General features: G+C 46.6%; 1 protein-coding gene across 1 annotated transcript in view; it reads right to left on the bottom strand.

Moving 5' to 3' along the window:
- Positions 1-12,023, bottom strand: part of LOC133407458 (phospholipid-transporting ATPase ABCA1-like) — a 37,648-nt gene that overhangs the window by 17,648 nt on the left and 7,977 nt on the right. The window contains exons 4-15 of the mRNA XM_061685393.1: positions 11,704-11,845; positions 10,486-10,604; positions 8,325-8,446; positions 8,050-8,253; positions 5,739-5,828; positions 3,556-3,796; positions 2,354-2,493; positions 2,150-2,266; positions 1,830-2,024; positions 1,490-1,695; positions 1,153-1,329; positions 851-1,073 (exon numbers count right to left, since the gene is read on the bottom strand). Of these exons, the coding sequence (XP_061541377.1) occupies positions 851-1,073; positions 1,153-1,329; positions 1,490-1,695; positions 1,830-2,024; positions 2,150-2,266; positions 2,354-2,493; positions 3,556-3,796; positions 5,739-5,828; positions 8,050-8,253; positions 8,325-8,446; positions 10,486-10,604; positions 11,704-11,845 (1,976 nt within the window). The remainder of the gene's footprint in view (positions 1-850; positions 1,074-1,152; positions 1,330-1,489; positions 1,696-1,829; positions 2,025-2,149; positions 2,267-2,353; positions 2,494-3,555; positions 3,797-5,738; positions 5,829-8,049; positions 8,254-8,324; positions 8,447-10,485; positions 10,605-11,703; positions 11,846-12,023) is intronic.

Below are 12,023 nucleotides of genomic sequence, written 5' to 3'. Positions count from 1 at the left end.
CGCAAAACTTTATTTACTGACATTGGTTTTCTGAAGTGTTCCTGAGCCCATGCGATGATATCCTTTACACATCGATGTCGGCTTTTGATGCAGTGCCGCCTGAGGGATCGAAGGTCACGGTCATTCAATGTTGGTTTTCGGCCTCGCCGCTTACATGCAGTGATTTCTTCAGATTCTCTGAACCTTTTGATGATATTATGGACCGTAGATGATGAAACCCCTAAATTCCTTGCAATTGTACGTTGAGGAACATTGTCCTTAAATTGTTCGACTATTTTCACACGCACTTGTTCACAAAGAGGTGAACCTCGCCCCATCTTTGTTTGTGAATGACTGAGCAATTCAGGGAAGCTCCTTTTCTACCCAATCATGGCACCCACCTATTCCCAATTAGCCTGTTCACCTGTGGGATTACCCAAACAGGTGTTTGATGAGCATTCCTCAACTTTCTCAGTCTTTTTTGCCCCCTGTCCCAGCTTTTCTGGAACGTGTTGCAGCCATAAAATTCTAAGTTAATGATTATTTGCTAAAAACAATCAAGTTTATCAGTTTGAACATGAAATTATCTTGTCTTTGCAGTGTATTCAATTAAATATAGGTTGAACATGATTTGCAAATCATTGTATTCTGTTTTTATTTATGTTTAACACAATGTCCCAACTTCATTGGAATTGGGGTTGCAGACCTCAATCAATCAGATAACCTGACCCCGATGAAAAAGTCAACCGCAACTGGACAACAATCAACCAGACCACAAACAAGCACACAAACTCTAGGAAGCACACTTGAATCTTATGTGCTCTACATGTTGACACTGACACAAAACAAAAAGCTTGACAAATAAACTGACCTTGAGCATCAGCACCAGGAGTCCAGCGCTGATGAGCAGAGGAATCAGACTGCTGATGAACCAGCTGAACCACAGGATGCCGTTGTCTAATCCCATGATCCTCATGGTCTCCTTCAGACGTGCCTCCTTCTCGTACACCACGCTCTTCAGAATGATGGACACGGAGAACATCCAGGCCAGAGTCATGAAGAGCGGCATGGAGCGGCTCATTACCCGCAGGAAGCTGAGGATGCCAAGAAAGAACAAGACAAGTGACCTGACTCTCCGGTGAGCGGACTCAACTATCTGTGACTGTGGCATACATGTCGTCCACGTAGCACGGGTACGGCATCTGCTGGATGTAGACACCCATCTTCTCTTTGGTGCCAGTCATGGCTCGGACAAGGGCGTGCTCGATGACATCTTGCAGGTAGGAGAACCCTCCCCAGATGTACCGCATGTCTTCAAAAGGGTCAGCGCGAGGACCCGGGTCCCAGTAACTGAAGAGAACCAGGCAAACCACAGTCTCTCAACAGTGCAGGTGCAGCAGATTGAACAAAATCTCATTGAGGTTCAGCGGCCGCTTTGCATCACACCCCACCCTTGAATACAAACATATACTTTTTAGTTCTTCTCATAGTAGCCCACGTGTGTCCTTACGCGTCTTTGATCTTATTAGTCCGTTCCACGTTGTCGATGTCCATGCGGATTTTGTAGCTCATGTTGGGGGGAAGCTCTGTGGCATTGGCAGCGACATCTGGGAAGACAATCCCGGCCCAGAACTTCCTGTCCTCCAGCAGAACCATTGACTCATTGATCATGCGCTCCTCAGTAGAGACGGGCTCCAGTTTGTCCAGATTCACACACTGAAACATGTCATGGTCACGTGACCCTCAAAAGCCAGTCTCAAGTCAAGACCAAGCTCACGGTGTTGGCACAAGCGTTCACTGGTCGCTAACGTGTTATTACGTACGCTCGTCACCGGCGTTTGGAAGCTCACCTCCATGAAGCGAGAGATGCTGGTTACGGCCTGGTCGGTCTCGTTGAAGACGTCTCTCCAGGTGAGGGCCCCGCTCGTCAGTGGCTGCTGGTCGGCATGCCTGGACAGGAAGTTGGAGACGTCGGCCACGGTCCAGTCGGTGTCGGCCAATTGAGCGTGGAAGTAGGTGGCGGTCACGTTGATTTTCAGCAGGGACTGGAACGCACACAAGTGCTTTGACTTATCTTGTCTTTCATCGCCACCAAATGAAAAAGAATCATGAGGTTCATCAAATCAGTTTTCATCGTTCGATGGAATATGAAGTCAAAACGACGGGTTACCCGGATCAGGTTCATCTGTTCACTGTTCTCCAGGAAGTTCCAAACTTTGGGTCTCATCTCCTTCCACATTCCTTCCAAGTCCCTGAACACGCCTAGCTCCTGGAACGTCCGGTTCACCTGAAGGCACCGCAAACAAACGCACACCGTTCGAGCGCACGTTGTGCAGCAGACTGGAGGTGGGCAAGCAGGATGTGACATCATCACCTCACGGATGACCCTCTGTGTGGCAGGAGTGTCGGGAGTGTAGAGGATTTTCCCCATCAGCAGTGGCTTCACAGCTTCCCATATCATCCTGGACATGGGATTGGAATCCATGTTCCTCACCAGACTGTTGCAGTAAGGAGCTACACACGTACATGCATGCATGTAGGCACACGGGCAGGCACGCACATACGCAAACACACACACACACACACAGCATTTTTCACAAGGGATGTCGCACTATGAAACATTTTGACGACAAATTAAATCAAACATCCCGGGGCTGGCGGCACGGTGGGCGACTGGTTAGCACACCTGCCTCACAGTTCTGAGGACGGGGTTCAAATCCCGGCCCCGTCTGTGTGGAGTTTGCATGTTCTCCCCGTGCCTGCGTGGGCTTTTCTCCGGGCACTCCGGTTTGCTCCCACATCCCAAATACATGCATGGTAGGTTGATTGACGACTCTAAATTGCCCATAGGTGTGAATGTGTGCGCGAATGGTTCTTTGTTTCTCTGTGCCCTGCGATTGACTGGCGACCAGTTCAGGGTGTACCCCGCCTCTCGCCCGAGGATTGCTGGGATAAGCTCCAGCACGCCCGCCACCCTAGTGAGGATAAGCGGAATGGAAGATGAATGAATGAATTAATGAATCGCGGGGCTTCCATCTGGCCGTTTTCAAGATGTCTGTTCGAGAGGAACCTGAGTTTGACTTTTACAACACGCCAAGATGGCCTCCACAGGAAGTCAGTCAACTACTCTTTGACGAACACCTCGGACAGCGACCCGGCGTGATGCGGACGAGCCAGGAAGCGACACGGAGCAGACGGGAAGTGGCGCGATACGGACTGGACAAGAGGCTCCGTGATGGGGACTATATAGAAAGTGGAGTCTCACGCGGCCAGGACAGGAAGCAGTGGTATGCAGCTAGGAATCGACGTGATGTAGACAGGAAGTGGAGTGACACGGACGTAAAGCGGCGGGATGCAGACAGGAAGCTGCGCTAAAGCAGACAGGAAGTGGTGTGATGTGGTAAGGAAGCAGCGCTATGCACAGAGGAAGCGGCGTGACGCAGACAGGAAGTAACGCAACACCGACAGGAAGTGGTGTGATGCGGACAGGAAGCGGCAAGACAGGGCAGGAAGAGACGTCACACGGACCAGACAGGAAGCAACGGGATGGAGACAGGAAGCGGTTTGCCCACTGACTGGAGGAGTTGTCGTAGTGCTGCGCGGCGTCGTCCTCGCTGCTGTTGTGGTTCCCAAAGAGCGCCTTGTAGTTGCTGTCCTCGTACCAGTTGAGAGATTTGATCTGCAGGCCGCCGCCCTCCGGGTGGCCGCACACGATACGAGACACGGCCTGGTACATGGCACTGGGCGAGGACGTGGCGTTGTGCGTCAGGAAGACGATCTCCTTCCTCAGGTCCATCCAGCTCTTCATGCCGGCCAGCTGCGGCACACGCCACACAAAGTCACACAAACGAAATCGGTCCCGTGTTCATCCATCACAGTCCGGTTCAGTGCCGCTACCACGAAAGACAAAAGCCACGGACAGTCAGGACTGCCGAGAGGATCGTCGGTGCCCCCCTACACGCTCTCCAGGACTTGAAAGACAAAGGCGGGCAAAATTCTCTTGGACCCTCCCCATCCTGCTCAACACCTTTTCCAGCTCCTTCCCTCAGGTAGGCGCTATCGAAAACCCCAGCAGACATTCCAACAGCTTTTAACTTCTTAAAGACTTAACTTACAATTATGACCATTATTGACTTACAAAATGACATTATAACCAAATTCACTCTGTGTTATTTGCATAACGGTTCTTGATCAGTACAGTGGACTCCTGCTATTGGCGGGGGATAGGGACCGGGCCGGACTGTGAATAGCGAAAATCCGCGGATAACTGTCGGCCATTATAATTGCATTTACTTCTTATTTATTTATTTTAACACACAAAATTATTGAATAAGTGGAGATAAATTGACAGTAAGTATTTTCGGGGTTGGTTCCCTAAAAAAGAAATAAAACAAGAAAAAAAAAAAAAATAGAATGATTATTTTTTTCAACTGGGAAAAAAAAAAAAGAAGAAAAAAAGACCACATAGGTGGGTGCCGAACCGCGAGGATGCGGGGGTCAACTATGCATTTCCACACTACTGGACACTTTAAATTGCTTGACGACTATGGATCATTTGCACAATTGTCAATGAATCAGTATTACCACATGAATAGTACCCTTACTATCTGTGCTTGTGTTTTTATTTCCTAAATGTATATTTTGCTCTCGTGGCTTGTTTGCTTTTGGACTAGAGGGGCTCCATGTACCAGAGACAAATTCCTTGTGTCAATTCATACTTGGCCCAAAAAGATTATTCAGATTCTGATTCAAACTTTGTACAACTGGAACTTCAGTCACATCAGCATCAAGCTAAAAAAAAACTTGACAAGTTCTCTTTATTCATCCCAAGATTGACAAAGAGCAAATCAAGTTGAATTTTTTATGAAGGGGCTCCACTCCCGTCCACAAACGTGGTGATGTGCGTGTGAGACGCAATAGAGGACATTGTGAGATACGAAAGGACAAAACGTGACATAGTCCAACTCAATGGGACATGTTGAGACCCAAAAGGAGACGATGTATGGATGTATTGTAATGCTATTAACCCATTGACGGCCAGACACTTGAGCAAGTGGACTGATCATCGAAGAATCACACAATATTGTGGTCTGTGACAATAAAATAATATCATAATCTGTAATAAACAGTCATTTTACCAGAATAAAGTCGTATTTTTCCAAGATAAAGTCGTAATAAACCATAATTTAACTAGAATAAGGTCGTAATTTGCCAAGAATAAAGTTGTATTTTTCCAAGATAAAGTCAGTATGTCTTAATCTTCCAGTTAACGAATAGTCCGCCGCAGTCAATGAGTTTATGAAGACCGATGTGTGTTGCATCCAGATGTTTCCGTGGACTGCACAAGTCAACGAGGCCGGGACAGCTGGTGGACGGAGACACTACGCGCGCGCGCACACACACACACACACACACACACACACACACACACACACACTGTGTGTTTGTTGGTTCTGGTTCTTTGTTCAGCTGAGACGTCGGGTGTCCTGACCGTGAAGTTCCTAACATGACTTTTTGTCACAGTTTTTTTCCGGGCAGAACCCACCCACACTCACACTCACGTGCACTTCCAACACACACTCCTGACCTCTGAACTGAATCCAACTTCGTGCGGCGTGTTAGTCGTACGCGTCCTTCGATATCAAATGACAATCAGGACTACGGGCTGAGTTCACATGACGTGGAGTCATGTCAAGACGGCATGGATTGATGCGTGTGTGATGACATCACTTTCTGTGATATCACCGGGAGAGTCTTACCTCCACGGCCAGGGAGCCAAGACTGTCCAGCAGTTTGTTGGTTGCCATAGAAACATCCTGGATGGATTCGGGGTCCGATCGGACGTCCCTCTGAGAGACAAACAGACAAGCACGCATATTTTTACATAGTGGCCCTAGATCGTTCCATAAAACGTCCACTGAAAATTCCTTTGTCGTGATTCGGAAGTAGGGAATGAGTGAATCATTTACATCCACAAGTGCTATGCACGTCCGTAACGCTACATAACGAGCAGCCTTAAACCTCACAAATTCACCAAAGGCCTTCTTGGAAAAGTCGAAAGACGGACAAAACTATGGTGCGTCTTCTTGGAAAATAAAATAACGCGCTGCTCGAGAAGTTTGCTTCTCTCTACCACAGATGTCAAGACTTGCTACGCCAGCATGCTGCGGCACCCCGGCTAATCGACGTGACTACGTGGCAGCCATGTTGGTGGGGGCAATGTTCCCTTCAAAGGCAATGCAGGGACTTTGAAATTAAGTCAAAACTTGCTAATTTCTCAACAGTTTTTCATGAGATTTACTTTTTTGTCAATAAAAATGCTATAAATACAGAACATTTGGGGGAAAAAAAGCTTTTTTTTTTTTTTTTTAAACCTGGGAAAGGTTATTCCCAGTTTCCTTGTCATAATTATACGCAGCTGTGTACAATCGTATGCAGCACAACGTGCCGGCATCCTTTTGGTCTTTTAGTTTTTTTTGCCATCCACACATGGAGTGTACTGACGACTTTGACCCTTCTAGCTTAGTGTCGCCGTAGGCATGCATCTCAAAAGGGGCATGTCCTATCTACCTCTTCATATCTGTCCTCTCTACTGTCACACTTGCGTGCCTGGAGCCCTTTAGGGTCTCAAAGACAGTCAGATCTTAGAAAACTCATGCAACAATCCACATAATCAGTGGCGGAAATTGGCACGTGCGACGCGTATCACTACACACAGGCTGGCACTGTGGGGAGAGGGTGCCATGCCAACCCCTCACCGGTGACTCATGCATTGAAATGTTCTTTAGATTTTCTGATCACGTAGTATTAAGAGCAGCACTTGTTTTCACCAGTTGTTTTGGCGAGAGGAAGGGGGGGTGCCATCTACGGGCCTAGGGGTGCAACCTCGGGGCTTCCCACAAGGCGCCCTTAAGACCAACATGGCCACCGTATGTAAAGGTTTGCTAAAATTCATTATTCAAAAGCAATCCCTCATTTTTTTTAAAACTTTATAGTATTCTTATATATGCCGTAGCAAGTAGCGATCCTGTAATTGTGCTACAAGAATTGGAGAGTTAGAGTTGTACAAATTCCGACTGTACCTTGAAGGTATCTGAATGCGGTTGATTGAACAAGTGGGAAGGGGGGCCTGACAAAAAACATCAATGATGTCATCGATTAGTTGACATCTATTCTATCTATTCTATCTATACATCTATCATCACCGTAGCGTTGACTACAACAACTCTGAACCCCCCGCCCCCCCAAAGTATTTAGGGCACTATATTGGGGCGAACCCAGGCAGGGGGGTCACGTACGACCCACCGAGCATTTATATTATACACAGTCCTGTTATATTTGCTACCTTCATTTTGACCGTTCTTTTCCTAACAGCAGGTGAATTCAAATTGTTGTTTTTTTTCATTTATCTAATTATCTGAAATATTTGACAAATTATTCATAACTTCTTATGACTAATAACTTTTAAAAATGACAATGAATTATCAATTTATTATTACAATAACTGAAGGCCCAGGTGTCCCTTTTAAAATTCAAACGTGGACCTCAAGCATCGACGCTTGGCGAACCCCCCCCTGGCAGAGCTGACCCCCCTCATTCCAACAGCGCCTCAAAATGGATGCAAGTCACTACAAAGGCCACAAGTGAATATCGTGGACACTAGTGAGGGATCCCCAGCACAGCCTCTCTTTGGATTTCTTTAGGTTTTTTTGTTCGTGCGACTTGGACACAAATAAAGTGCCGGCTGGTCGTAAAACTGAAAAGTCCAGTTTTTTTCTTTTTGATTCCCGTCAGTGTTTTGCTGGCTGTGGCACGTTGCTATGGAAACAAGCAATTGAGACGGCGGCGCTCGGTCCGGGTTCGCACGCTCCGTCAGCCACTCACTTCCCGTTTCCTGGGTTGGAAAAAAGAAGCCTCAGGCAGCACAAAGTGAGACCGTCGACAAAAGAAAAGAAAAGAGACGCGCCCCGACACGCCTGCAAGCTCCCGCACGCACGCACACGCCTCCAGGTGAAAGAGAGCTGACTGAGGCGTGTGTGTGTCTTTGGGAACTTTTCCAGGCCGTCTCACCAGGATGGGTTTGAGGAAGTCCACGTTGTCCAGGAAGTTGAGCTCGGCCTGGTCGAGCCACACGAGCGGCGCGCGACACACCACTTCCTGCACCATCACGGCGGCCAGGGGGTCCGCGATGTCCACGAAGTCCCGCACGCCTCGGCCCCCCGACCTGCGAGGACACGCGTCCCGCAGGCGGACCCCGAAGCCTCTCAGGAGGACCTGAACACACGCGTTTCCCTTTGGTCACGCTTGTCACTCATCGATCGATCGATCGATTATGGGATGTTGACCTTCTCCAAGTCCACATCCGCCTCCAGGATCTGGTCCACGACAAACGCAGGCAAGGAGGCGTTCCTCAACAGGAAGCTGGACAAAGTCTCCTCATCCCGCAGGAAGTGCTTCAACTTGAAGCCTGAAATGCACGCACGCACACACACACACCTGAGTCACATCAGGTGATGTGGGGGTTATTTGATGATGTCACATGTTCAAGTTGTCACATGTCTGGACCAGCGACAGTTTACTTTTTTGATAAACTCAACTAAATTCAAACAATCCACCACACACACACAGACACACCTCCCCTGGCTTTGTCTTGACTTGCAAGTAAAAACAGGCACGTGTGCGATTGCGAAAGGTTTTGCAAGGCCGGCGGGCGTGTCGAAAGTGTGTCGGCGCAGGCCGACCAACGTGTTGACTTGCCACGACGAGATCATTCAAACGAGCGAGCGGCATTTCCAGCAGAGACGCCCGTCGGCTCACATCAGTCAAAAGCGCGTTTCCAAGGGGATGGCTTATTCTGGGACGTCAAATCTTGATCATGTCACAAAAAGAGGCAGCTTGTTGTGCCAACAGTGTATTGCGCAACCTCCAGTTACCATAGCAACATTCCTTTACCATGGCAGCTTATGCAATTAAGGCAACATCCTGCCACCAAAGCAACCTCCCACTACCGTGACAACTCCTGCTACCATGGGAACCACAATGTATGTTAAGGATCACTGTAGGGCTGAAACTAGACTAGGTAGAAACTAAACTAGACTTCGTTTAAGGCTTGAGGTATGTTCACGTACTTTTAATACGATACGGCTTGCAAGCAGGCAACAAAACGTTATGTAGCCTAGCAAGCTAGTGCTAGCACTAACGGTTGTAAGCGAACATGCAGGAGTTCTGTCGAACCATGCTCTAAAGTTTCGGTGTGAGTGAAGTAATTTAATTACAGTAAGTCAGTACGCCTTATTTCTGTCATGTTGTAATGTTGGTTTGACCTGGCCGATTAGAATACACGATCTGACTAGAGCAGCGATTTCCAACCTTTATGGAGCCAAGGAACATATTTGACAATTGAAAACTCTCACGGCACACCAGCAAACAAAAATGTCACAAAAAGTGGATATTTACTTCCTGCCATCTAATAGAAGACCATTCATTTGTTCTGTCTATCACTATGCCTCACTGGCATAAATATTTATTGTAAATATTGTAAGTATTTTTGGAGCAATTACATAAGTATATACAGTAAATGAACAAGTCATTTAAATAGACACATTCATCCATCTTGTGATCGGATCGTTGATCGGTTATCTGTTTTTTAAACTCGCTGATCGGCCCCAAAAATCCTGATCGTGTAAATTCTAGCTGAAACTAACAATTATATTAATAATAGAATAAACTGTCGATTATTTTCTCAACTGAGCGATGAATCTGATTTTTACAACAAAAACTTTTAATTTCCATCCCTTTATTCCCAAAAATTGACAGAGTAGAAAATGCACAAATATAAACTGATGATGATTCAGTTCCCGGCTACGTAGAAAATCTGCAAAAATGTTCCAAAGTAAGACCAACAGCCTGCAAATGTCTTATTTTAAAAAACAAAAACAAAGATAATCGGTCTGCTTTGATGGAGGACGACAGAAATCGGAGAATAGCTGCATTTACTGTTAAAGGAGAACTAAACCCTCGATGTCAAAACTTCCTGTTATAGTATAAAGATGCATATCTTCTTTATCTTATGCCATTTACTTAAACCTATGATGTAATTATTCTAAAAAAAAATACTTTCATAAGAGCTCATCGGGGGCCACCATTTTTACGTGATTCCACACACGAAAGGTAGTCGCGAGCATACCGGGCAATCGTGTGGCTAGCTGCAAAGGCCGGCAGGCTAGCACCATATTCTACCATTTAATCACTGACAGCGTAATAAATTAGCCATTTTTGTAGCGTATTAAATTAACGATTGAACATGATTTGGGGATGGTGTTGTGTTGATGATGTGTGTGGCAACAATATAGGACGGTAATAAAACTACGTTCAGGACAGTATCCGGTCAAGGAGTCGAGGACGGCCGGCCACCCACTTTGACTTGACGAGGTTCTAATGAAGGTGTCGTGCTTTTAGGCTGACCGGGTCGTAATAATGATGTGATGGTTTTGTTTTGGTCGGTACCTGTTCTGCTGCTCTGGAGCTTTCTGAGGGCACGGGCGAGCTCCTTAAAGCCGTCCAGGTTTTTGTCATTCTGACTGTACAGAAGAATCTTCTTGGCGTCGGAAAACAGACGAGAGATTCTGCACACACAAAACATCTTCAGTCCACTGTCGCAGACAACAACACTGCTATGACATTCCCTGTCTGCTCCTTTTCACCAGTAGGCGGTGCTGCTGACAACACCGACACTTTCACCTCCAGCTGAAGGAGTTTTCTCTTGTCCATTGCTGCGTTATCTATTCAATTCAATTGAATTCCATTCAACCCTGACTTGAAACCCGAAACTTAGCTTGAAACCCTACCCATGACTTTAAACCCTAATTGGAAATCCTAACCCTTGTTTAAAACTCGAACTTATTTTGAAACCCCAATTGCAAACGCAAACCTCTCTTGAAACCCTACCTTCAAAGCCCATAGATTTATTTGAAAACCTAACCCTGGTTTGAAACCCTAATTGGAAACCCCAACCAAGGCTTGAAATCTTAACTATGGCTTGACACCCAAATTAGGAACACTAATTTGAAACCCTAACCAACATTTAAAACCATAACCCTGGCTTGGAAACCCAAACCTTGTTTTCAAAACCCTCATCGCAAACCCTAACCCAGGCTTGAAATCCTAACCATGGCTTTAGACCAAAATTGGAAACCCTAATTTAAACCCAAACCAATGTTTAAAACTGGTATTGAAATGCTAATCTAAAAACCTAACTCAGGCTTAAGATCTCACACCCAAATTTGAAATCATGTTTAAAACTGAAACCCGGGTTTGAAACCTGAATTGGAAACCCAAACCCTAATTTGAAAGCATAACCCTGGCTTGAAACCCTTACATTTCTTAAATATTCGAACCCCGGAGTGAACACTAATTGGAATACCTAACCCTGGTTTGAAACCCTAATTTAAAATCTTAACCATGGCTTTAAACCCAAATTGGAAACCCTAATTTGAAACCCTAACCTAAATTTAAAACCCTTAACAGAGGCTTGAAACCTGAATTGGAATCCCAAACCTGTCTTGAAATCCTAATTTGAAACCCTGACCCAGGCTTGAAACCCTATTTGGAAACCTTAAGGCTGGTTTGAAACCCTAATCAGAAACCCTAACCCAGGCTTGAAACTGGAAGTCCTAATTTGAAAGCCAAACTGAACTGAATGAAGTGAACCGAAGCAGGTCTCACATGGAGTCGTTGAAGTTCCCGACGATGCCCGGCGACTCGCCTGGTGTGGGGCTGCGGAAGCACGGGTTGTTGGCGTTGCACAGAATGCCCTGTATCCACGGCAACGTGCCTGCCGAGGGCATGGCCTTGTTGGGGAAGTGACCTGCGGACGGGAAACTGGAAGTCAACGGGCGCGGCCGCACGTCGCTCGGCCTTGACCCCTGACCCCGGATGCACGACGGCGCAATCGGAAGACAACGGAAACCTTTTATGAAGTCTGATTAGATAACAAACAACAACAAGCCAGCGGTGCTGACGAAACTCCTTGTCCTCCATCTTCA

Source organism: Phycodurus eques, chromosome 9 (genome assembly GCF_024500275.1).
Source record: "Phycodurus eques isolate BA_2022a chromosome 9, UOR_Pequ_1.1, whole genome shotgun sequence".
Taxonomy (NCBI): domain Eukaryota; kingdom Metazoa; phylum Chordata; class Actinopteri; order Syngnathiformes; family Syngnathidae; genus Phycodurus; species Phycodurus eques.
This window is presented reverse-complemented; position numbering and strand designations above follow the sequence as displayed.